The 27,956-nt window shown below is 38.4% G+C and overlaps 1 protein-coding gene across 2 annotated transcripts; it reads right to left on the reverse strand.

Annotated features, from left to right (window-relative positions):
• Nucleotides 1-5,220: 5,220 nt before the first annotated feature.
• LOC139979788 (medium-chain acyl-CoA ligase ACSF2, mitochondrial-like) lies at nucleotides 5,221-27,378 on the reverse strand. 2 transcript variants are annotated; one of them, XM_071990896.1, is made up of 14 exons: nucleotides 26,998-27,378; nucleotides 24,937-25,029; nucleotides 13,088-13,277; nucleotides 11,942-12,124; nucleotides 11,422-11,540; nucleotides 10,816-10,978; nucleotides 10,133-10,228; nucleotides 9,516-9,664; nucleotides 8,449-8,614; nucleotides 7,894-8,001; nucleotides 7,385-7,536; nucleotides 6,747-6,888; nucleotides 6,235-6,345; nucleotides 5,221-5,710 (listed from the first exon to the last, which is right to left on the reverse strand). In XM_071990896.1, the coding sequence occupies exons 2-14, from the start codon at nucleotides 24,981-24,983 to the stop codon at nucleotides 5,591-5,593; spliced, it is 1,746 nt and encodes a 581-aa protein (XP_071846997.1). In that variant the 5' UTR covers nucleotides 24,984-25,029; nucleotides 26,998-27,378; the 3' UTR covers nucleotides 5,221-5,590. The 2 variants fall into 2 exon arrangements, with proteins under 2 accessions (XP_071846997.1, XP_071846998.1); XM_071990897.1 differs by lacking the exon at nucleotides 24,937-25,029 and having other exon boundaries at nucleotides 11,958-12,124; nucleotides 26,998-27,376.
• Between the last annotated feature and the right edge of the window lie 578 nt (nucleotides 27,379-27,956).

Consider the following 27,956-nt stretch of genomic DNA (forward strand, 5'->3'; position numbering starts at 1 on the left):
TTAAAAGCACCCATAATTCAAATCCATAAGCTTGCTGGACGAGTTAAAGAGTCTAGACAGGAAAAACCATTGAAATGAACGTAGCAAGAATATGGCTAAATTAGGTGACCTATTCTTCTGTCATCTAGGCTGTCATTTCTATCGCGTGCCGTTTCATTCAACACTCTACCCGCCGAAAAATACTAGGATCCGATCTTGTCAGTTTTTTAACATCTAGTTAAGACTAACCATGATTAACCATGCCAATCGCTTCGGCAACTGCTGAAAGGTCTTTCAGCGCAATGCACAGAATAAAAAACTACATGCATGCGTTCTACAATGAATGAAGAGAGACTCAGCGGTTTGGCACTCATGCACATCCACCAGTGGCGTAGCCAAGGGGGTGGGGGCGACATCCCCCATGAAAGCTTGTCGCCCCCAGTCGCCTTCCAACTGGGATTTTGGGTGTCGAAACAAAATTACATGTGCGAAAAATATATCATTGGTCTGAATGGTCTTGAATCTCCATGATGACCACTCATGAACGACCCTTCGACCGCAGTCGCACATGCAGTCGTGGCGGATAGCTTCCTTTGCCTATAGTAAGTCCGGGGACATTTCGTGGCATCGTACCTATTGGCCTATATCTGAGGCCCTGGGGTCATTCCTTGACCGACTTGGTGTAATAAAATGTGCCCATTTCGAAGTAAATTTATTCACAGATTGTTAGTTGTCATGGGTTTGAACAAATGAGGGGTATTCTATCCTGAAACATAGGGCAAAATGGGGCTGGGGTTTCCAGTTCGCCGCATCATTTGTCAACTTGCACTGGATTCTAATGTTGATGCCAATTGGAATCGCTAATAACAGAAATAATCCACCAAAAATTAAGGCCGCATGAACTTTATTGCAGATTTCCTGAGTGACGAATTTGTAATTTTCTCCGGAAATCACGCAACTAGATGGCTGCTATCCAGCCTGGCAAGTGCCATCTCCAGCGATCTGGCAGATATTGAAATCTGAAATTTTCTTGGTACGCTGCGCGCCAACCGTTGGTGGCGCTCCGCTTAGATAGTACTTGCGGCTGGAAAACTCGAATCACTTATGTCCCCCCCCCCCCACGTTTCAAATCGGATTGACCACCCTGCTTACAAGGCTTGGGAAGTGTTATTTCCGACGATCTACGAGGCCTTTTAGCTAAATTTTTTAGGTACGCTGTGCACTAACCCATGGTGGCGCTCCGCTTAGATAGTAACAAGACGCCCATCCAGGAAATGGTCAAGCCCCCAGCGCCCCCTCCCACTGAAAAAAATCCTGGCTACGCTACTGACATCTACAGAGACTTTGCAATTGACGTTGATGCTGTGCTGAAGAAATTGCATCATATGGCTCTCGCCTTCGGATAGCTCTCGCCTTCTCTTATTAGGCTAACTTAAACATTTACTAGTTACAGTTGTATCAAAGACAATTACTGGCTATAGTTGTATCAAAGACATTTCTGGCCTTTCTTTGTATCTACAAGTATCAGAAGTTGAAAAGTAAGACTACTCTGTACATGTCCCTTGCTAATTTTAAATACATTATGTAGTATTGCATTACGTACTATTTTAACTCGTTTGTTTTGGGGTTTAAAAGTGATATTGAATGAGGCGTCTCAAGTTTATCATGAGACCAGGGAACCAGAATGAACACCCGGGAAGGGCCGTTTCCGGCCATCTGGGGGGTTTGTAAAACCAAAAATTTTCTTGTACGCTCCGCGCCAACCGATGGTGGCGCTTCGCTCAGATAGTCGTGCCTACAACTTTGAAAATCCTGGCTACGCCCCTGACTCGCCAAAGTCTTCATTGTTGTCATGAAAACAAGCTTATGATAAACGTTGTTTTTTAGACTAAGTTTCACACCATAATGGCAAGCCGTCTAAACCATTCCAAATCCTTTCTGGAGACGTCAGAGGCACACATGAAAGCAGTAGTCAGAGTTGTCTGATGATCGCTCAACGCGTGAAACTCTGAGTTACAACTACTAGTGTTCCACTAGTCACAACTAGTCTCAACATATCTATCTATCTATATATATATATATATATATATATATATATATATATATATATATATATATATATATATATATATATATATATATATATATAATATATTTAGTAACAAATTGTGACACGGTTAGACAGGCGCGTAGCGAGGAATTTGCCAAGGGAGGGGCGAAGATTGTGGGCAAACTATCTAAGCGTAGCGCCACCATAAGTTGGCGCGAAGCGTAAAAGAAAATTTTGGCCGAAAATGCCTCCCAGATCGCTGGAAATGGCACTTCCCAGGGCTTGTAAGTTGCATCTAAACATTTTCTATTTTGCAATTACTAGCAATATCATATACAAAATATGCTCGAGGGGGGGGGGGGCGATCGCCATAGGCGTAGGAGGCGGGGGGCTGCAGCCCAAAAGTGTTTGTGAAATTCGGGCAATATGCTGAGAATTTTTCGGGCACCTACTGAAAGAAAAATAATTTGCAATGTGTTTTTCAATGGTTTAACTAAATATTTTTCTTATCATTATTATTGTAACGACTTTCCCAATATGGAAGGGTTATAACACGGAAAATGATTGTATGTTATTGGCATGTGATGTAATACTAATGCATGCCTATATGATATGCACATTAACGGGTGCAACGCGCGAAACATTTTGGTTATATTTTTCGGGCAAGTCGTTACAGCCCCCCCCCCCCCCCAGATCAAATTGGGCTCCTACGCCTATGCCAGAGATGGTAATACGTCTGATTTGTTTCATTATCGTTTACAATAATTGGCTAATTTCAGACATTCAAGCAAGTTGTAACTTAATTTTTGGCGATATATCTTTAACAGTATAATGAGTCTAACCGAACATATCACTTTTTGATATATTATAGAAAAATAACAACAACTAGTAGGTGTGCCGCAGGTCAAATGTAAATACCGTTCTCGTACAATTTTAATACCGTTCCCGGGCAGTGCTCGGTAAATACAAATGTAACCTGTTGAACTCTCGTTTGAGAATTATGCGACATTATGTCTGAAATGATAACCCTTTGCTTATCATGATTTCGCAGTCAGGAAATCTGATTATAGGTTGCACCAACAGTTAGAGCAGAGGCACCTGGAATATAAGGAGGAGCACCATCAATTTGAGGAGGTGCACCAACAATTTAAAGAGTGACGCCAACAATTAAAGGAGTGGCACCAACAATACTCGTGTCTTGTAACTTGTGAAGTTTTCGAACACATGATGCTGACGCAGGTGGCCGGGGATACAGTAGTCTGCACAGGGTGGGATGGGGGGGGGCACTGTCCCCTTTTGGTGTCCTTCAGTGTGCTGATCTCATAGTACCGACTGTAATAGTCGACCGCAACAAACACAGTCTTTCGACGGTAATGGTCCTAGTAGATCAATGCTAATGTGCTGCCATGGTCCTATGGGTAATGGAGTCGGATTTAACGGTTCCGGCGATGACATAGCTGATGTGATTTGGCATCCATGACATGTCTTTAAAAACTTTTCAGCATCTCTTTCCATATGTGGCCACCATACATTTGTCCTCAGCCTTTGCTTTGTAGACACGATCTCCAAGTGCATTGCTCTCTCAACTTTGATGGAATTACAATTCTAGTTCATCGAAGAACTAGGTACCCAAGGCATGAAAGTTCCTGTTTAGTAGCTGCAAATTGAACAACGACTTGGTCCCAAGAGTCAGTTTTCAAACACGCTCTGACTTTACTCAATTCAGGATCATCATTTGATGCTTCCTCTACTTCTTGAGTTGTTACGGCTCTGGGAGTCGCTTCGGATGCAACCCATATAATTTAAGTGACCGCTTCATTTGGTTTCCTTCAGTGGCTATGGGCAATCTTGATATGATGTCTGCAATGTTGGTTTTACCTGGGATGTACTTGATAGAGTATGATTACGACATTAGTTTCAGCATCCAACTTTCAATCCTAGCGTTGAGTTTTGACTTTGGAACATATATCCCTTCCAAAGGTTTATGATACGTGACTAACTCAAAATCATCCCCATACAAGTACATGTGGAAGTTTTGCACAGCACAAACCACCGCAAGTGCCTCCTTTTCAATCGTGGAGTACGTTTTCTCAGCTGTTGACAACGTCCTACTAGCACATAACTAATGACCCTTGTCTGACCTTTCTCTTGAAGAAGCACTGCACCTAAGCCAACATTGCTCGCATCTGTAACAAGATGAGTACTCTCTGCATCTCATCTGCAATAACCTAGACATGCTTCATTTGTTAGGCATTCAGTAAGTTTCACAAAACTTTCTTCTTGTTCAGGACCCCAAACAAAATGAGTTTTTTGTCGGACAAGCCGACGTAATGGTTCAGCTAAAGTTGCAAGATTTGCAATGTATCGAGCTGAGAAATTTACTAGCCCAAGGAAACTCTTTACCTCAGCAGAGGTTTAGGGTCTTTCTGCTTCATTCAGAGCACGGATTCTTCCATTTGTGGGTTGAATGCCCTTCTGGGACAGTTCATGCCCCATAAACGTATTCTCAGTTACTCCAAACTGACACTTATCTTTGTTGAGGGTTGGTTTTTTCTCTTTAAACTTATCTAACACTACACTGAGCCTGACATCATGCTCACCATACACTACAATGTCATAAGATATGTTAGCTACACCATCACACCCACCCAAAACTTGGCTTTCGATATGTTGATATTTCTCGGGTGCGGCGTTGACGCCAAACGTCAACCTTTTGTACCTGTATATAGACCCTTGTGGGTCACAAAAGTAGTTATTCCTTTTGATTCTTCACTCAACTCAATCTGGTGATAGCCATGATTCATGTCTAGTTTCGAAAACACTGTACTACCATTCATTTCATTTAAGACTTCATGGACTGTTGGGATTGGGTGTCTTTCCCTTTTAATCACCCTGTTTGGCTGCCTCATATCGACACACAGTAAGATGTCCCCATTTGGGTTTTATGACCACTATGACTGGCCTAACCCAATCCGAAGGTTCTTCAACCGTTTCAATGATATCTAACCTCCCCAATTCATCTAATTTGTTACTGACCTTCTCACGAAGACTATATGGAATTCTGTACATGTGCTGCGACACTGGTTTCACCATGGAAGTAAAAACAGACCTCCATGGTTTCACAGACTCATCATTGTGCACATGCAAATTATATCCCTTCAACTTGCCAATAACTGCATGTAAAACACTCATGGCGTTGTACATTACATGTATTAACACATTCCTGATTTGGTATCTTTATTTCTAGAAGTCTTAATTCTAAGGACGTCTCTTTGCTCAAAAGAGAGAGACCCTTTCCATCTAATACATAGATATCTGCCACAACCTTTGATGTCCCCACTGAATCCTCTGTTGAGAACTTACCAACAAATCTAGTGGTACTTTTGACCCATAGGAAAACAATTTCTTACTAGTCATTTAAGTACTTAGCATAGACACTATAACTTTTTTTGTTTTCTTACAGTGTTCACATGCAAAAGGCTTGCTTTAATATAACACTTATTTACAGCGTAGGTTAAACAGCCGTCTGCAATTCGATAGGTTGTGTGAAGGTATAGAGGGCTAAAGACCAAGTTTTTCCGTCATAATCCGATTGAGTTCATATTTTTGTACTTTGAGCGTTGCTGTCATTGGGAAAGAATCAACAAATTCCACGTAGCGAGGTATCTTATAGTGAGCAATCTGAAGAAAAAAAAAAGACAGCAAGAAACAATTCTTTAAGGCAAATTATTTAGATGATATTTGAAATACAGTTATTTTTGTATCCAGCATTTAATTGAATTGAATTTATTGTCCACAATCGGAAATTCGGCTTACACAGGTCGTAAACAGGAAAAAGCAATAGTATAAGTATCAATAGACTGCGATACACATACAGTAATACAGACATATATACAGCAAGTCCTACAAATAAGAAATTTTTCTTCTCACTAATGTTAATGTTTATAGTTTCTTTTTAAGTTTATACCTGGTTTCATCATTCTTCTTGTGATGGTGGTGAACTGAACATTAGCCGTTTATGATTTCAGGTACCCAATATTTCCTTTAGGGGTTTAACGCAGAAAAAGTTTCTGCTATACCTGATCCGCCCGTTAAGATTCAAATTGTGGCAAATTTAACGTAAAATGCAAATTTAAATTAAATTTTATTCAGAAATGTCTCTAACGACTTACATGCAATAATAGCTATTGCAGACGAGTACTGACCTGTTTTTGGCAAAATGCTTTTATTTCATCTGCGCTACTGGTCTCTCCGTGTTTCAGTTTGACGCAAGCGCATAACTCTTCGCCCATCCTTTCATCTGGAACGGCAACGATCTAAACAGCAAAATTTAAATCTTGGAAACGACTGATATCAAGTCTTAATCCACTTAAGCACAAAGTATCTTTCATTTTATAGGCTAATCTTCCGCTAGAACGACTACAATTGGTCATCAACAACCATATTCTTGCAGCGACGTTTAGTGTAATTGTCTAGTTTAACCCCACAACATGGTAATAATTTGAAGAGTCGCAACATATGGTCTTTTGAAGATGGTTTAGTACTATCTAGCATGCTAAATTGTGTAGGTTATACAGATGAACTTTGACATTAACATCATCTCAATTGCAATGAATATTTATTGCCTGTATCACCTTTGAACTGTTTTATTATTAGCCAGCAAAACATGGTACCTCTGAACCATACGTTGTAACTTTAGAGTAGAGCAACTCTTTACCTGTACATTTTCTACTTTAGGATGTTGATGAATCAAGTTTTCTATTTCTGTTGGAAAGATATTAGTCCCTCCTCTGATTATCATGTCCTTAATCCTTCCCACAATGTTGAAATAACCATTCTCATTCATCACACCAATGTCACTGAAGAAGAAAATATTAAAGAGTTGTTACAACAGCTGTGTTTCCGAGGACTCCCTTTTTAAGGGCACTGGGGTTGTGAGTGAATCAAGTGAAAGTGAATCAATTGTTTGGTTTTCTTGCTCAGGCTCTATCTTGGGTCACTTCTATTAAAAGAGTACCCTGATTACAAAGGACTAAACAATAACTAGAGCATGAGGGCATTTTCTTCTACAAAACCCGCACAAGTAACATGATAGTGACTAATGCATAGAATCATGACAGTAACAAGACTAGAGACTGTAGTAGCTGACCGATCAAAGAAAATAATCTGATTTCATTTTGTGCCGATATAATCTCCCCACTTCATCATTAATAGCAGATGTACTATTTTCAGCTTCATGCCAGTAATTTTGTACGTATCGTTGTACGTAGTATGCATGTCTTTCTCTGATTAGGAATGTAACTTAAAAATCATATCAGAAGCCCTATGTTTTTATAATTGAATACAACTAAATACCCCGAGTGCAGCCATCCTTCTTCATCAATGGTCTCGGCTGTTTGCTCCGGATTTTTCCAGTATCCTCGCATCACGCTGTATCCTCTCATACAGACCTCACCTCGCTCGTTAACAGGGACAATCTTCTTTGTTTGAGGGTCGACAACTTTTACCTAATATCGGCGGCAATAAAATTTAAAAACATTGCAGTAAGAATAAGTGATGAGAAATGTTTTATTTGCTTTAGATGAGCTTACCGTCAGCCTTATCGTCAATTTCCTGTCCTGGTTCGTACCTGCCCGTTCCTTCCCCTCTCGTTTCGTTCCGGTCCCGTCCCTTTCCCCGTCACCGTCACAGTTCCCGTCCCGTCAATTTCCGTCCTCGTCCACGTCCCTTCCCGTCCCCTCCTCAAATTGGACACAATTTACCGACTTTTGCTACATTGGAAGAAATAAAGACTTCTACACTGTGTGGCTATAGACTTCTATATGGTAATGTAAAATACTGTTTCATAACAGTTAAATCCAAACCTCGACATGATCGACAGGTCTACCGACAGTGTTGAGGATAATCTCCGCCGAATCACCGATCCGCGTCATGTTCGATACAGGACTGGACTCAGTCATACCATACATGACCTATGGAAGAGAACAGGGTCAGATATGGGTTAAACTTTGCTGCTATTTACCTCGGGAGTTGCTAACAAGGCTTGCTAATAAGGGGGGAGGTCAACGAGTTTGGGGGTGCTTGTTTGAGCCAGCTCAGCTGTGTTTGGCAGTCTTGCTACATGGTTGGAGAAGTGTATACCTTTAAGAGACAACATTATAGTTCAATTATGTATATGACACATTTTCTAGGATATGTTACATACAAACTAGCCATTGCCAGTGGGTGGTGTTGCGAATTGGGATGTGAAGGGAATGGCGTGGGAGAAGTGTCTCTCATTTCTCTCACAATGTAAGTGTAACTCGACTTCCCATTTAAACATAGTCTAACTTGTGATATTTCAGCAATACCACGTGACTGTATTTTGAGGAAGACTGAAGACATTGCATAGTAGAAAGAATACACTTTGATGAGCTCACCACGACGGACATGTTCATTTTGGTCTCAAATAATTTCAACAGCTCTGGAGGACATGGTGTTGCCCCGATTCCACCAATAGACATTGAACTAGTATCATAATCGCGTAGTTTAGGGTGGTTGAAAGTATCGATATAAATAGTTGGTGTGCCCATGATGACGGTACATCTAAGGAAAACATAACAATATGTTTCTCATTGGTTAAACTTATTCCTACAAGTTTAATTTCTGATTAAACAAAGAGAACTAATAAAATTACAAGGAACAACATGTAGTTACCAAGATATGCGTATATGGTGATACAAAACTACTAGAATGTAACAATATTGGGATTTTGACAACTTTTTTGAAGGAATAAATCATGCTAAAATTTGCAGCCAGTGGTGCTGACTTTTTCAGTGGTTCACTTCTTTTCAACCTCAAACGAAATGGTTGGTCGGAATAGGGTAATATGTCTCAGAACGCACGATTTGACATTTGAAGTTTTACTATATTGGAGGATCCTCGCAGACCCTCTACACGGGCAGTCGATTTCAAACGATCCCAGAAAGGCATGGTCACGTGCATCTCAAACTGTTATAAATTCATGAATCCGCGTCTGATATTATGTTGATCGACTGCTGTTGGTAATGTACTTCAATCTCTCATGAGTTCTAATATTCATTGAAACGGTTGTTATTTCAGTTGTTATGTTATCAGTAAATAGACTTACACCGAGTACAACGGCATAAGCATACGCGTACAAGTAGAATCTTGTGAGCAGGAAAACGATTACAAGGCTATTAGGCATCATTATGAATATTCAACAGCTGTCTATATGCATCAGATTTCCAAAATACTACGAGAACGAGTTCAAATTCATTAGGTCGGGTGCGAGTTTACAGGAATGCTAGGACACGAGCACAAGTACGGACTTACGACAAGTCTGCTGCCTATCAGTAAATAATAAAAGTAAACAATACAGTGCGTTCTGACTTAAACTGTGACCAACAAGTTAAGGACAATTTTACCTTACTCGGTATGACAAGAATTATTTCACGAGCAAGTAACAGACATCAGGTGTGCTCACTTTTCATTTTGGATAGATTGAAGTATCTTCTCCGTCTCGTGACTAGGGGCGGGCAGGACACAAGTTGCTCCGTGGACCATCGCAGCTAAGCTACCCACCACACATCCTCCACAATGATAGAGTGGTAACGTAGAACAAAGAACAGCATTCTGTGCATGGTTGAAATAAATAAGGAAATTTGGTCTACTTTATCATTATAAATATATATTTTCAATATATATATATATTTTCAATATATATATATATATACATATATATATATTTATATATATAAATATATATATATATATATATATATATATATATATATATATATATATTAAGTTTTTATTTCTTTTCTTTTCTTAAATAAAGTTCAGCTGCATTTTCTGGTAGATTCAATGGGACTGTCAATCATAATATCCTTGATGGATGAAAAGGCTGTTTTTAAATTTCAAGAAAAACGACGAAAGGGGAATAACCGCACACTTACTCCTTAATCTCAGCCTTAATGCCTTCATTTTAAAGCTATGATCTACCCTATATACTGTGAAAACAAGGTCATTTTCACATGTGGAATTTTACGACGACAAATGGTTCCATGCAGGTATTATCTTCTTTGTGAAAATAGTAAATACCTCTTTACAATAATCCAAGCCATGTCCGCACATGTAGGCATTATTCACAATATTATGGTGGGTCAAAACACAACCTTTTGGGTGTCCTGTTGTTCCCTGTAAAAGTAAAAATAGACAGAACGTGCAAACTATAACCATCGATGTATCCGCGACTACTTGCATCTCATCAAGATTATCACCTAAAGTAGAACCCGTCCACGAACTTCCAAGCAACGTGATCCACCTCAACCCCCGGCAGTGATCTGACATTGCCGTCTGTATCCCATATTGTCTTACGACATTGTGTCAGAATGCACATAGGTCTATCTGTAACCCATGTTGTGTTACGATATTGTTTCAGAATGCGCACATGTCTATCTGTAACCCATGTTGTGTTACGATATTGTGTCAGAATGCGAATAAGTCTAACATAAAGCGGGATGTTTTGCAACAGATGGTTCTGCATTCATTCTTAACAGTTAGCATCATATTACGACAGACTTCTGGATTTGTATTTCATAAATGAATAATGATAACAGAAATTAAAGTTCAAATTGACAGAGATAGATCTTTCCTTTTGCTTTGATATTTCCTAGACATTGGATAATATAAACACAATGCAAATGTATAGAGTATGAAACAAAGAAAGTCTCATCAGTCATTATATGCAATGATTATTATGCAAATTTACGGTATATACTAACTGACGTAAATTGTAAGTTAATTGGATCGTCGAATTGCAATTCCCGGCCAAGCTTTTCAATGTCATGTCGCTTCTCTCCGCCCATTTGTCTGACGTCATCAAATTTAAGAGTACCATTGAGATTTTCTTGTGTGGCCATTATCACAGATCTTAAATCTGGAAGTCTGGATAGAGAAAACAAAAGAATCCCCGAATTCAATAATTTTATGTCGCCAAAACATGTACATGAAAGATGATACAAATGGCTTAGTACGTTACAGTTCACGTCACAATGTTAAATCAGTTTCGGATATTTTGAACAACATTTCAGATAAGGGAAACCGTTGATTTCTCGTAGATGAAAACCCCCTCTTACTTTGACTGGCCAGGGCTCGAACCCCGACCTCCCAGACGGTAGGTTCAATTGCTTGTAATGCCAACGGCTTTGTCTATTCGACCGAAGCACTGTATGGTAAGACACGTAACTTATTTCTAGAACTATATATATTCCTCACATTCAAAAGATTGACTGTCCTGGTGGTTCTGACCGTTTAGATTACTAACTTTGGGAGTGCCAGGGTGATTGGAGGGTTACAAACTTATTATTACATCACTTTACACGGTATACCTTTTACTTTGAAGTTTTGCAGGTTTGGCGGTATTTAGTTCAGGACACAATTCCACCAGCATTCCATAATAATCCTGAGTTTTAAAGGTTTGAGGAGCGACGATTGCTTTCATTCCGACCTGTAAACAAAGAAAACCTTCCCCAATTATTAGTATGAAGAAAAAAGCCTGGCGAATCAGCTTTAGAAAAGCATTTCGTAGAAGCATTATGTGAATATTTTAACACGATACTTCCCATCCGCCGCCTATCCCGGGATGGGGTGTACACAGCCCTTTTAATTTAAAGCTTTGGTTAACGGGTATTCCTCAGAAAACACCGATTCACGGCTACAATTTTAACTTCTTCTGGTGGAGGACCCCCAGATCCCTCCTACATGGCTTCAACGACCACAGGGCTAAGCCTCCTGACTCCGGACTCCGCCCCTGCATATAGCTTCATGTCTACCTTATTAATCGGCATGAATGAATAATATTATAAAATAATATGTTTCTCTTGGGAAATGTTACGAAGACGAACTGACTTTGTTTATAGCATACTCCAGCTCTTGTAATCGATATGCAGGGTTGACGTTGACCAAGATGGCACCGATTCTGGCGCATGTGTACTGAGTAAGGATCCATTCTTTGATGTTAGGTCCCCACATTCCAACTCGGTCACCTTTCGTGATTCCAATAGACAAGAAACCGGCCGCTAAACGATCAACCTGGAATAAACAATTTTATTAGAAGATATAGTTGAACTGACAAAGTTGAAACTTTTGCCAACATTTCATTGAGAAAAACTAAACTATTAGGTTTTGAACTGTTCACTTTGTCAATACGAGCGATTTGAATCATGACCTGAAAATACCTTAATGGTGATACTAGGCCTATATCATTTGGATATAATGCCCAAACTGGCTTGTTTCAACATTCTCTTGACTAGCTTGCATAACAAGGCAGATCATGATCTACTCATGCGGATACCCCAGGTACAAATACAACCGACCTATCAGTAACTGTGTACCATGCGATCGACGGTGTATTAGCAAGACATCGGGAAAAAAACAACGTATTGCCACATATGGATATTTAAACGGTTACTAATCGAAGGTTTCAACAATTGAAAATTGGGTAAACGTGTTAGCATTCGCGTCGGTAATGTGACAAGTTATACAGTAACGTGATGTACCGTTAAAAATGCTGTCGGTTGACCGCTTCATATATGCAGATCATCGTTTGTGCCATGATTGGAGGCGCTCACCAAGTTGTTCTTTCATGTTACTATATACCAAAAGGTTCAATCCAGCTACTATACGGTCGTAGTGTGGTTAAGCTAACATTAAGCGGATTTGATTCAAACTTCGTAAATAGCGATGGGCGGTATAGACTTGACCGGAGATTCAAATAACGATAGATTAGGTCAGGGCGGACAGGGAGGAAGAGGGGTGTGTGTATGGGGGGGGGGGATGTCAGAGGGGATACATGCAATGTAGAGTTGCAGGGTTTCGTTCTAGACTGATGGACCTGCGTTAAATATTTCAAGTTGAACTGTGTAACGTGTACTACGAGAACGCGTATATTGACTGTTCCTTTCTGACACTATCCGTATATATTGCGACTTGCTAAATGGTTTGATAATGATAGTTCGACCCTGCCCACCATGTTAGCCTACTGGTACAACACACCTCATCAAGGAGTTGACTGTAGGTGTGTCTGTCGCCCTCTGTTCCATATACAAATGCATTCTTGTTGGGATGTTTCTCTGCGCTGTTCTGAAGAGCTTCTCCAATCGTTTTACCAAGTAACGGACGGTCACTTGTTCCATGGAAATAGCTATCTGAGAGTCTGACGTCATTCCTGGGCCGCCAGAGAGATCTGTTGAAATTGACAGCATAATTTACGTGGTCACAATGTTCATGTCTTTGTTTTTAATGTTTGTTGATGATGATGATGATGATGATGATGATGATGATGATGATGATGATGATGATGATGATGATGATGATGATGATGATGATGATGATGATGATGATGATGATGATGATGATGATGATGATGATGATGATGATGATGATGATGATGATGATGATGATGATGATGATGATGATGATGATGATGATGATGATGATGATGATGATGATGATGATGATGATGATGATGATGATGATGATGATGATGATGATGATGATGATGATGATGATGATGATGATGATGATGATGATGATGATGATGATGATGATGATGATGATGATGATGATGATGATGATGATGATGATGATGATGATGATGATGATGATGATGATGATGATGATGATGATGATGATGATGATGATGATGATGATGATGATGATGATGATGATGATGATGATGATGATGATGATGATGATGATGATGATGATGATGATGATGATGATGATGATGATGATGATGATGATGATGATGATGATGATGATGATGATGATGATGATGATGATGATGATGATGATGATGATGATGATGATGATGATGATGATGATGATGATGATGATGATGATGATGATGATGATGATGATGATGATGATGATGATGATGATGATGATGATGATGATGATGATGATGATGATGATGATGATGATGATGATGATGATGATGATGATGATGATGATGATGATGATGATGATGATGATGATGATGATGATGATGATGATGATGATGATGATGATGATGATGATGATGATGATGATGATGATGATGATGATGATGATGATGATGATGATGATGATGATGATGATGATGATGATGATGATGATGATGATTTATTTGTTTCAACACATAGTAATACAAGGTGAACAAGACAATATAACTGCAAATAAGTAAAATATGTGAAAGGAAGTAAACTAAGAAGCCCTTGTGGGCTTAATCGAATAGAGTACTCTCATCAACGAAAATAGAAAACCTTAACACCTAAAAAAGAACCCCCCTCCCCCCCCCCCAAAAACAGATAACCTTAACAAATAAGACAAATACCATTACCCCCCCCCCCCAACCACCACCACCTACTCCCACCCCTTACAACGGATTCAATGAATAAAGGCTTTCATAGTAATTTTTCAGATGTCGCCTGAATTAAGCCACGGAAGTATAAGATTTCAAGTTGATCGGAAGATTGTTCCACAAAGAAATAGAACGATATCGGAGGCTTTGCATGCTCTTTGAATTACGACAAAAAGAAGCACGTAAATGACCAGTTTGTCTAGTATTATAATTGTGAATAGAGTGACCAATTGTATAAAAGGTAGCAAAACAACTTGGAAGCAGATTGTTCATATACTATAGCACACGATAAGTAAACGTCAAAACATTTAAAGAAATGAGATCAGTGAACTTGAGCACGTTTAAGAAGGAGAATAAATGACTGGTATTATCACGTGGAGCTGAAGACGTCATGTGCCTCACAGCCCGTTTTGGAGAATGACAAGCTTATTGAGGTTAGTATTGAAGGTACCAGACCAAACTGAAGAGCAGTACGATAGATGAGGAAATATAATACTATAGTAAATACATCTCAGAATTTTCCTTGGAAAAGTATATTTTAACTTAGATAAAATAACTACACCTCTAGAAACTTGTTTACAAACATGATTGATATGGACTTACGAAGAGAGCTGAGAGTCAATATACAAACCAAGAAATTTAATATTATCGACTCTTTTAAGGCAAACACCATGCATATATAAATCAGCATTTAATGTTCTAGAGGAGTTACCAAATACCACATAATTTGTTTTATCAATATTCAAAGACAGTTTGTTAGCAGAAAACCAATCATAAAACGAATTTAATTCATTACATATGGTTACTTTAAGAGTTTCTACATTGCTGTCAGAGAATAAAATATTAGTGTCATCAGCAAAAAGGACAATCGAGCAATTTGTAGAGAAGTTGCAAATATCATTTACGTAAATTATTAAAAGAAGTGGACCTAATATAGACCCTTGAGGAACTCCGCACTTAACTGAACGATTATCAGAACTGATTCCAGAAAAAGAAACGTACTGTTGCCTGTTAACAAATAACTTGAAATGAGAGAAAGAGCTAGACCTCTAATACCGTAATGTGATCATTTCCTCAGAAGAATTCCATGATCGATGGTATCGAATGCTTTGGAAAGGTCTAAAAAAGCACCAATACAATTATCACCCGAATCAAGAGCATTGTGAATTTTATCCACTGCATTGACCAAAGCAAGTTCTGTAGAGTGGCCAGGGCGAAAACCAAATTGGTTTTCATTGAGAATATGAAACTTATCAAAGAAAGCATTGAGACGGTTAAAAATCAACCTTTCCAAGATTTTCGATATACAAGGTAGTATAGAAGTGGGACGATAATTACTAAATAAATGAACGTCACCCTTTTTAAATATCGGTATGACTTTGGCAATTTTAAGAATATCAGGAAAAATACCCGAGGTCAATAAGAGGTTGAAAATATAAGTCAGTGGTTTTACAATATAAGGGATTATCAATTTAATAATGTTCGGGTGGAAATTATCGAAACCAGCCGATTTCTATAGTAGCAAAAATTGAACTTGAGACATTAAAAGCTTCACTTTCAGTCACAGGAAAGAGAACAAGAGCCCAAGGGCACTGTGGTTCCTTGCTTGGGGTATATGACAATACACATCATATTATCAAGCAAGATTGGGCTGAAATAGTCCAAGTAATTGTCCTACATGTTCCCATAAAGTAACCAACACTATAGCCAACACTTTTGTGATCACCGTAAATGTGATCAGATTTTATATCAAAAGGCACTTTTGAGATCTAAATATGGCGTCGAAAATGTAAGAAATATAAGAGACCTACAAGCGTGTCAACAGATATGATAACAATGGTGACCTCAGATGACATGACCTTGAAGTTTCAAAATGTTCCACCACCCCATTCACAACTTGTCCCAAAATATCAACCATGTCACACCTTGGCATTGAGATTTAATTGCATTAAATGTCAAAAAATTAACTTTTGAACTTGTATGTAACTTTACACACAAAGGTCACCCGGAGGTCAACCAATTGACATTTTTGATCGGTGAGACCTAAATAGAGCATGACTGTAAAAATTCAAACATTTTTTCTTTGCCCATTTTCTCCCCCCATAATACTACTTTTTGAACATTAGCTGACCTTTGGTGACCTTGGATCACATGACCGTTAAGTTTGAAAATATTCCCCTATACCATTTGCAACTTGTCCAAAAAAATCAACCTTGTCACACCTTGGCACTGGGAGTTATTGCATTAAATGTGTGAAAATTAACTTTGACCTCAAATAACTTTGCACACGAAGGTCAAATGGGGGTCAACCTATTGACATTTATGATCAGAAGTACCTTTAACATCTGAAAATAGCATCGAAACTGTAAAAAATCCACAAAACACGAAAAGGTCACCAGAGGTCAAATTGAGGTCAAGGGTCACCCAGATGCGGGTCGACAATTGGACTTCATTGAAGCAACTCCCAACTCTAACGGACAATTTGTTCTCAAGTTATCGCAAAAATACTAGTTTTTTATCATTAATTGACCTTTGGTGACCTTGTATCACATAACCGTTAAGTTTGAAAATATCCCTCAATACCATTTGCAACTACTCCAAAAATATCAACCTTGTCACACCTTGGAACTGGGAGTTATTGCATTAAATGTCTGAAAATTAACTTTGACCTCATATAACTTCCCGACATTTATGATCAGAAGGTACCTTTGACATCTGAAAATAGCATCGAAACTGTAAAAAATCCACAAAACATGAAAAGGTCACCAGAGGTCAAATTGAGGTCAAGGGTCACCCAGATGCGGGTCGACAATTGGACTTCATTGAAACAACTCCCAACCCTAACGGACAATTTGTTCTCAAGTTATCGCAAAAATACTAGTTTTTTATCATTAATTGACCTTTGGTGACCTTGTATCACATGACCGTTAAGTTTGAAAATATTCCCCTATACCATTTGCAACTACTCCAAAAATATCAACCTTGTCACACCTTGGAACTGGGAGTTATTGCATTAAATGTCTGAAAATTACTTTGACCTCATATAACTTCGCACACGAAGGTCACACAGGGGTCAACCTATTGACATTTATGATCAGAAGGTACCTTTGACATCTGAAAATAGCATCGAAACTGTAAAAAATCCACAAAACACGAAAAGGTCACCAGAGGTCAAATTGAGGTCAAGGGTCACCCAGATGCGGGTCGACAATTGGACTTCATTGAAGCAACTCCCAACTCTAACGGACAATTTGTTCTCAAGTTATCGCAAAAATACTAGTTTTTTATCATTAATTGACCTTTGGTGACCTTGTATCACATAACCGTTAAGTTTGAAAATATCCCTCAATACCATTTGCAACTACTCCAAAAATATCAACCTTGTCACACCTTGGAACTGGGAGTTATTGCATTAAATGTCTGAAAATTAACTTTGACCTCATATAACTTCCCACACCAAGGTCACACAGGGGTCAACCTATTGACATTTATGATCAGAAGGTACCTTTGACATCTGAAAATAGCATCGAAACTGTAAAAAATCCACAAAACATGAAAAGGTCACCAGAGGTCAAATTGAGGTCAAGGGTCACCCAGATGCGGGTCGACAATTGGACTTCATTGAAACAACTCCCAACCCTAACGGACAATTTGTTCTCAAGTTATCGCAAAAATACTAGTTTTTTATCATTAATTGACCTTTGGTGACCTTGTATCACATGACCGTTAAGTTTGAAAATATTCCCCTATACCATTTGCAACTACTCCAAAAATATTAACCTTGTCACACCTTGGAACTGGGAGTTATTGCATTAAATGTCTGAAAATTAACTTTGACCTCATATAACTTCGCACACGAAGGTCACACGGGGGTCAACCCATTGACATTTATGATCAGAAGTTACCTTTAACATCTGAAAATAGCATCGAAACTGTAAAAAATCCACAAAACACGAAAAGGTCACCAGAGGTCAAATTGAGGTCAAGGGTCACCCAGATGCGGGTCGACAATTGGATTACATTGAAGCAACTCCCAACCCTAACGGACAATTTGTTCTCAAGTTATCGCAAAAAATACTAGTTTTTTATCATTAATTGACCTTTGGTGACCTCGGATCACATGACCGTTAAGTTTGAAAATATTCCCCTATACCATTTGCAACTTGTCTCAAAATATCAACTGTGTAACACCTTGGCACTGGGAGTTATTACACTAAATGTCTGAAAATTAACTTTGACCTCATATAACTTAACATACAAAGGTCACCTTGGGTCAACTTATTGACATTTTTGATTGATGAGACCTAAATTAGAGCATCAAACTATAAAAATTCAAACATTTTTTTCTTTGCCCATTTTCTACCCCCACAATACTAGTTTTTTTGACATTAATTGACCTTTGGTGACCTCGGATCACATGACCGGTAAGTTTGAAAATATTCCCCTATACCATTTGCAACTTGTCCAAAAATATCAACCATGTCACACCTTGGAACTGGGAGTTGTTGCATTAAATGTGTGAAAATTAACTTTGACCTCGTATAACTTCGCACACGAAGGTCACACGGGTGTCAACCAATTGACATTTTTGATCGGAAGGTACCTTTGATATCCAAATCTAGCATCAAAACCAAACATTTTCTTTTTTGCTCCTTTCCTCCCAAAATAAGCACATTTTTTCTAATGTGACCTTTGACCTTTTGACCTTGGTTTCAGATGTAGTTTAATCTCCTGATTCCAAAAAACAAAACGAAAAGTCTGTACAACCATCCTAACTCCGACCGAAAAACTTTGACCCCATATAACTTCGCACATAAAGGTCACACGGGGTCAACCTATTGACATTTATGATCAGAAGGTACCTTTGACATCTGAAAATAGCATCGAAACTGTAAAAATCCCAAAAACACGAAAAGGTCACCAGAGGTCAAATTGAGGTCAAGGGTCACCCAGATGCGGGTCGACAATTGGATCACATTGAGGCAACTCCCAACCCTAACAGACATTTCGTTCTGAAGTTATCGCAAAAATACTAGTTTTTTTATCATTAATTGACCTTTGGTGACCTCGGATCACATGACCGTTATGTTTGAAAATGCTCCCCTAACCAGTTCACAACTTGTCCCAAAATATCAATCTTGTCACACATTGGCACTGGGAGTTATTGCAGTTTTAATATTTTCGGTTTTTGGACCATAACTGACCTTTGGTGACCTTTGTGGGCACCAAAAACAATAGGGCACACCTTCTCCATATGGCGGATCTATAGTCCAAGTTTGGCCTCAATCCAACATTCCCTTATTGAGATAGAGCGTACCCAAGCAAGTGTCACAGACACACACACACACACACACACATACACACATACACACACACACACGCCAACCTGACTGCATAGGTTCCTTTTGCTAAAGCAAGGAACCAAAAATAGTGGAGGGATTGGAATCCCCTAGGTAACTGCTGACTTGAACATTAGAATCAATGGTACTGGCTAAGGAAGGACCAAGGCCAACAAAATAAATATTAAAAGCCTTTGCTATTTTATTAACATCAGTGAATTCATGACCATCCTTAGAATGGAAAACATCGGGAAAATGGTTGGTTTTTCTAGTCTGTGTAGTGCCATTGATAATATTCCATGTTTCTTTCATGTTGTTTTCGTTTTCATTAAAAAGATGAAAATAATAATTCCTTTTTGCAAGACGGAGAACGTGGTTAAGTTTATTCCGGAAGCCGCGAAGCGTGCATAATTGTATTTATTATCTGCTGTAGGCAATTTTATATATGTTTTACAAAGCTTATTTTTTGTACGAATAGAATGTTAGATACCAGAAGTCATCCAAGTGGAAGGTTTCTTCCTCGTCTTCCTGCCCTTAATAAGTTTCATAGGGAAATTTTCATTACAAATTTCACTAAGTGTATTGTTGACATAGGCCTATGTGGCCTATACAGAGTTATGCAATATCAATACCAATAGGGTTTGCTCAAGTTTTATGAGTGACAATACATGTTTATTTGGGAGCTCCAATGGCTTTGAATGCTGACGTAATATATCGATACACTTCTTTTCAACATATCATGAAAAAGTTTTATTACTTCACTCCTTTTAAGTTTTGTTTTTTCTAGTTGCTGGTTTGTGATTTTCGAACACCTTATTCAACAAATCACTTACACATCGTATTGCCGACAAAACATGTCTGTATCAAATTACGTTATGGTTAACAAATAAACACTTGATGGTATTCATGACATTATGGAAAAAATACAACTATACAGGGTATGTTTCAGCTTCAAGTTGAACTTCAGAACTTCAAGTTGAGAGAAACACTGTCGATATTTTGATTGGTGTCAAACTGTGGGCATTTATATATCACAATTTTCAAATTATATATGTAATTCAAGAAATATCGAAATAAGTGAAGAAACCCGACAATGTTGTGAAACATTAGTTGAGCTTTCAGACATATTTAGTTTCAATTATGATACACAAGTGCTAGAAAGAGGTTCATCTCAAGAGCCCAAGGGCACTATGTGGTTCCTTACTTGTTAGGAATATTTAATTGCAAGGGAGCAGCCCTAAAATTGTTATGCGGTCCGATGTACACACACAATATTATTGCCAAAATATAATCACAAATCAACCGTTGGTCTTTTTGAGAACCTGTTGAGGACCAGGTGACTGATATGAGGAAGAGTTGGCTTTTTTTTTACAGAACTCACAGAATCATCCGAACTGCACTTATTAAGAATTTTAACATAACCCAACGCACCTTGATCTCTAATAACTTCGCACACAAAGGTTGCAGAGGAGTCAACTTATGGACAATTTTGATCGGAATATGGCCACGAAGATTCAATTAATCAACTTGAAAGAAACTAATACAGGTCACTGGAGGTCAACCTGAGGTCAAAAGTCACCCAAATGCAGATCGACTATTGGATTACAATAGCGTTACTCCCAACCTTGACGGACATTTTGTTCTCATGTTATTGCAAAAATACTAGTTTTCGACCACTAATTGACCTTTGATGACCTTCGATCACATGACCGTTATGTTAGGAAACGATTCCTTACCCATTCACAACTTCTCCCAAAATATCAACCATGTCGGACCCTGTCAATAGAAGTTATTGCTGTTTTCAATATTTTTGTTTTTGGCCTCTAACTGACCTTTGGTGATCTTCAAAGGCACCAAGTTTGAGTTAAGTCCAACTTTCCCTTGTTGAGTTACATTGTAACCAAGCAAGTGTCACATACGCACACACTGACACGCACACACATACACACACGCCAACCTGGCTACATAGGTTCCTTTTGCTAAAGCAAGGAACCAAAAATAGACAGGAAAATGTTCTCTTACTATTTGTCTTAGCTTTTATATATTTAATTCCTACCTCTCTGAAGGTCTCTTTACAACTACTGGTCACACCCTAAAATCCAAAACATAAAAAATTGCCTACTTCTACTTTAGTTACTTGCACAGTAAAGCTCATTTACATTCCAACCTCTAACCCATGGCTGGACGAAACCCTCCTCTCACTTGACCCTCACGACCCTACCTACCAGGCCTCATTACACGCCTGTAGCACTACTCAAGCTATACCCTCAAGATATGCCCAAAGTGGAATATATCTATACACCAATTCCTACACACAAAACTGGTTCACTTTGAAGGCTAAAACGGGACAAACTAAAACGAATGACAGCGAATGACAATTGACTTTGTACAGGGTTAATTTTCATTTGCGAATGACAACGAATGACAACAAAGGACAGTGTTGAGTAGGACAGTGTTGAGTGGAGATCGAATGATTAACGGAGTGGAGTAAATGCGGTTATTGGTTTTCTGCGCAAAAATGATTTGAGGAAGATCGGCATGTTACGTAGTTGCAGGGTTTTGGTGTAATTTACGGATAGAAACCACAGGGAAAGTTTTTGTGTGAGAATGCACTTGAGTGCTGTGCCTTTTACCTCTGTAGATTTATATAGACTGATAACTGGAGCCGTTTCAAGATTATAGTAATTGTTAGTTTCTAACAATTAATATCGGAAAAATGACGTTAAATTTACTTTTTAAAATCAGACCTACAGTTTTGCTTACTATAAGGTGCGTTTTTATCTTGTCCGTACATTACTAGATCTAGATACCCACAAAGTCTGAACTGTGATACCCGGTTGAAGCAAATGTCTGTGCTGTCATTACTGTCATTCGTTTTAGTCAACGCAATTTTTTAGTGTGTAAAACATATTGTCATTCGTTATGTGTACCGCAATTGTCATTCGTTTTAGTAACACCCGCTAAAACTGTATACTGTATAAGAGTCACTTGCCCGGAGGCCTGCAAAAGGGTTACAAAATGATTAACTTGTAAGATTATACTTTACTCTTATTATTTTTAAGATTTTAAATCCACCTGTCCATCTCCCAGTAAATTTGTGTATGCTACATTGCTACCGGTACTGATCAAGCCTATTTGGATTTATAGAGGACTTGAATCGGTAAGTGTGCTCCTCCAGTCCTGAAAATGGATCGACGCCCCGACTGCGTTATTTGTGTCTGAATTTCTGTATTTCGGAATGAGAAAACTCTCTATATAATATTTGTGGTATCTGGACAAAGTCGATCCTGGACTAGATGTACATTGTCAAGCAACACTTCTGTTTATCCTCCTCCATACATAAATTGGGTATTAAAAACCATTTATTTTCACACCAACGAAAGTAGCGTAAATTACTCAAACAATATACACATGATCAAGATTCCGTTTCGTTTTCCATTCCGCACACGTATACCCTTGTTAAGTGGCTCACAATTCTCTGTAGTTTGTCACTCTTGTATTTTAAGAGTATCTTACAACCTAGACTAAGTTAACTGGGCACAACTCCATTGCCTTACGTTAAGACTAGGTGTAAGTTAATGTAAGTTAATTGACGTTTTAAGGTGAGCTCTTGATCTTCAATTTGCTGCAAGCGACAAGCCGGTAATGACTGCTATGTATAAATCTATGTATATATCAATTTGGTATTCGTCTTTTTAACACTTTTTCGTATCGTTTTAAGACTCTACTTCGGTAGTTGAGACCTCGTTTGTAACCATCATTTTCGTTTAAGTGCATGTCTTTCTATTTATTATTAAGGGCTTCATGCCGATGTATTGTCTGTATCGTGACTGATTGTAGTAATAGATTACGAAATCTACCCAGCGCTCGTTCCCCTTACCGAAATCCCAGATCTGGGCCAGATATAAAAATCCAGATCTGGCCCAGATCTGGAATTTCAATCTGGGCCAGATCTGCCCCAGATCTGGAATTTATATCTGGCCAGAAAAAAAATTGGGCAGATATAACTTGATATAAAATAAAGTTTTATATGGCCCATATAAAATTTGATCTGGTTAAATTTTATTGCATCCATATCTGGGCCAGATAAAACTTTATCTGGTTGATGTAAAGAAAATCCAGATAAACTTTTATATGGCCGATATAAAAAATATATATATATCTGGCTAAAATGTCAATCAAATAGGAAATAAGTGGCCAAAACTGGACTAGCATTGAGAGTAACTTTCCAGCGTGATCAGTTATCTCTGTTCTGGTACGGAGACCCATACAGAGAGAAAGACACACACAAAATATAAACACAGAACTCAACTGGATTGGAACATAGTGGAAATATGTTATATGCATGCACATTACACATTTTTACTATACCTTACCAAAACATTTGCAAACTGATGTTGAATACATCAACATTCAAATTTTTTCGCCCAGGAAAATCATATTACTTACTTAAATAAACTGGCATCGCGCGGTACGTACTAGTACACTTAAAAATAATAATTGAAGGTTGAGTTCTTTATTCTTCTGTGGTCCTGTAGATGTTGATACTAAATTGCGTTGTGCTATTCTTTTATTTAATATATTTGCTTTAATAAATAAGTTCCAGGAGGGCGATATATGTTCCATTCAGTATCGAAGTTCAGTCCCAAAATATATTCCTTGTTGCCATCCGTTCCAAAAAAATTCATCCTTACTTCTGACTGTTAAGTTCACTATAGAAAGCTTTGCCAATGTCCTGACATCAATAGGTTATTATTTACGAATCTCCATCACCTTTTCTTAATGTACCAATCCTTTCTATTAAACTTCCTTCTGCTCTCTACTCCTACCATGTGGACACTACTAGTGTACACATAGCTCCCTTTCTTATCTCACTCCTAGAGTATCAATACACATATGTCCATTGTTCAAAAGTGGCCTTCACACTTAATCAACCTCTTGAGTCATCCTGTTTCAAGCTAAGACCCTGTGGTTGCCTAGCAACCCAGATAGAGATAGTTATCCCCCCCCCCCCCTTTGACTTAGTGTGCACTGTAAGTGATTTACTATTGAAATATATATGCATAGTGCAGTACCACAATATAGTGCAATGTAAATCTCTATGAAAATATTTGGCGAGATAGAAAGGGGTATACGGATAAACAAACGTGACCTTCACTCACCTCTTTATCGAGTTGGCTGCGCTGAGTATCATCACCTGTCGCACCATCGTCCGTTCCCGTATAATACAAGGGAGATAGCAATGAGTCCGGCCGCTGGACACCGTACGGGGCGAATTATAATACGTAAAATGATATGGATAAAATGGTAAAATAAACTACATCAGGTCCGATGAATTATGTTAACGAATTCCCCGCGCAGTGCACTGATAAATAATATAATGTTCACTCCATTCGAGAGATCGTTATTTCCGACGTAGAAATATAATGTTCCGAGGGAGAAAAATCCAATGTAAACAGATAAATTAATGAACGAACAACTCGCGAGAAATTTAGGTCCGTTCACGACGATAGATCGTAGAGTTCCCCCGATAAAAAGAGGGCGCTCGAGTATATTACAAAAGAAATGAAAAGGTAGTAAATACAGAGTCGCTACAAATACACTATGTAAGAGCATACAATCTTAAAGTTTTATCTGTCAATATAAAGTCAGGTATAACTGGATATACATGATGTATATCCAGTTATACTGACTGACTGTTTTATTGACAGATAAAACTTTATCTGCATATCTGGATTGTCTCTATATCCAGTCATATCTGGCTTTATATGGCCAGATAAAACTTTATCTGCATATCTGGATTGACTCTATATCCATTTATATATGTCTTTGTTTTAAATAAATAAAACTTTATACGTATCTGGATTGACTCTACATCAGTTTTATCTGGCTTTATATGGCCAGATAAAACTATCTGCATATCTGGATTGACTATATATCCAGTCATATCTGGCTGTATATGGCCAGATAAAACTTTATCTGCATATCTGGATTGACTCTATATCCAGTCATATCTGGCTGTATATGGCCAGATAAAACTTTATCTGCATATCTGGATTGACTCTTTATCCAGTTATATCTGGCTTTATATGGCCAGATAAAACTTTATCTGCATATCTGGATTGACTCTATATCCAGTCATATCTGGCTGTATATGGCCAGATAAAACTTTATCTGCATATCTGGATTGACTCTTTATCCAGTTATATCTGGCTTTATATGGCCAGATAAAACTTTATCTGCATATCTGGATTGACTCTATACCCAGTTATATCTGGCTAAATATGGCCAGATAAAACTTTATCTGCATATCTGGATTGACTCTATATCCAGTTATATCTGGCTTTATATGGCCAGATAAAACTTTATCTGCATATCTGGATTGACTCTTTATCCAGTTATATCTGGCTTTATATGGCCAGATAAAACTTTATCTGCATATCTGGATTGACTCTATATCCAGTCATATCTGGCTGTATATGGCCAGATAAAACTTTATCTGCATATCTGGATTGACTCTTTATCCAGTTATATCTGGCTTTATATGGCCAGATAAAACTTTATCTGCATATCTGGATTGACTCTATACCCAGTTATATCTGGCTAAATATGGCCAGATAAAACTTTATCTGCATATCTGGATTGACTCTATATCCAGTTATATCTGGCTTTATATGGCCAGATAAAACTTTATCTGCATATCTGGATTGACTCTTTATCCAGTTATATCTGGCTTTATATGGCCAGATAAAACTTGATCTGGCCAGATTAAACCAGATATAAAGCCAGATCTGGCATTTCGCATATAATAGCGATATTCAAGGCTCGTCGTTGCTAACACACAAAAATCCAAGCTGCATTTGTTTCCATATACCACCACCTGTCCTCAGTAGGGATTACTTGTGCACCCCGGGAATCTAAGACTGCATTAGCGTTACAATATTTATGATCCATACACACACAAAAACAGAACCACACTGTACATATATATGTAGAATTATACCGTACAGGCCTACGTAAGCCTACAAGCACAAAACATGGTCTCTGGTGGGTATACACACTAATTATATATAAACTGATAATGAAGGCATACAAGCACAAAACATGGTCTCTAATGGGTATGCACACTAATTATATATATACTGATAATGTAGGCCTACAAGCACAAAACAATGTCTATAATTGGGTATACACGTTAATTATATACTGATAACGATACTTACGCGTGGTAGTAGATAGCGCTCTTCTCGAAAGCTGTGGCACAAAAACCAGGTTTTTCAGTCTTGACGCGATTATCTCGATGCGAAACATGATTTTCAGAACCTTATAACAGTTTTGTTCAGGAATACAGTTACCGTATACCTACAACATTACCTACCGGGCTCAATATTACACAATATAATTGAAGTATTGGAATGTTATTTTCACTACACACTACAATATACCATCACAAAATCTCTAAAGCTTTATTAATATTGGTAGTAGCCTTGAACTGTAAGTTATCTAGAGCAGCGATTGTCTCAACAAAGTTACCCCAAAGATTGCGTTCACACAGGTCAGCGGCTCGTGATATATATTTTTTTTTTTCGTAGTAGGCTACGTTTAATGATAGTCTGTTGCTACAAAGCCAGTTATTAACAGAATAAAGTTCATTGTTTAGTTGTATTGCCCCTTCTGTTAGTTCTTTATGACCATAGAGAATTATAATGGTATCAGGGGTGAAGGAAGGTACTTTTGAGTGGGGGGGGGGGCTGAAGACTGATGGCCGGCCTGGGGGAGGGGACAAAGGGGAGGGGGTGTCCCCTCCCTTTTGGATTTTTTGTGCATTTCCAGGTGGCCTCAGATGTAATTTCGTGCAATATAGCACACTTCAACACCCACTCCATTTTTTAAATAATTTTGCCATTTCACCTGGCCTTAGATGCAATTTGGTGTTCCAAATGAGATTTTTTTCTCATTTGGAAATGAAGAGGGGTTTTCTGACTTGCGGAGCGGGGGGCGGAATGATACTTCCGCCCACCATAAGCTGGCGTCCCCCAGCCCTCGGTTCCTACACCCTTGAGTGGTATCATCAGTAAAACATTGTAAACTTTAATTTGTCAGAAGAAGCACTGATACACATTCCTATAGGTTATGAATAACAGGGGACCAAGTCTAGATCCCTGAGGGACACCACAAATTA

The sequence above is a fragment of the Apostichopus japonicus genome, chromosome 14 (assembly GCF_037975245.1).
Source record: "Apostichopus japonicus isolate 1M-3 chromosome 14, ASM3797524v1, whole genome shotgun sequence".
In the NCBI taxonomy this organism is placed as follows: domain Eukaryota; kingdom Metazoa; phylum Echinodermata; class Holothuroidea; order Aspidochirotida; family Stichopodidae; genus Apostichopus; species Apostichopus japonicus.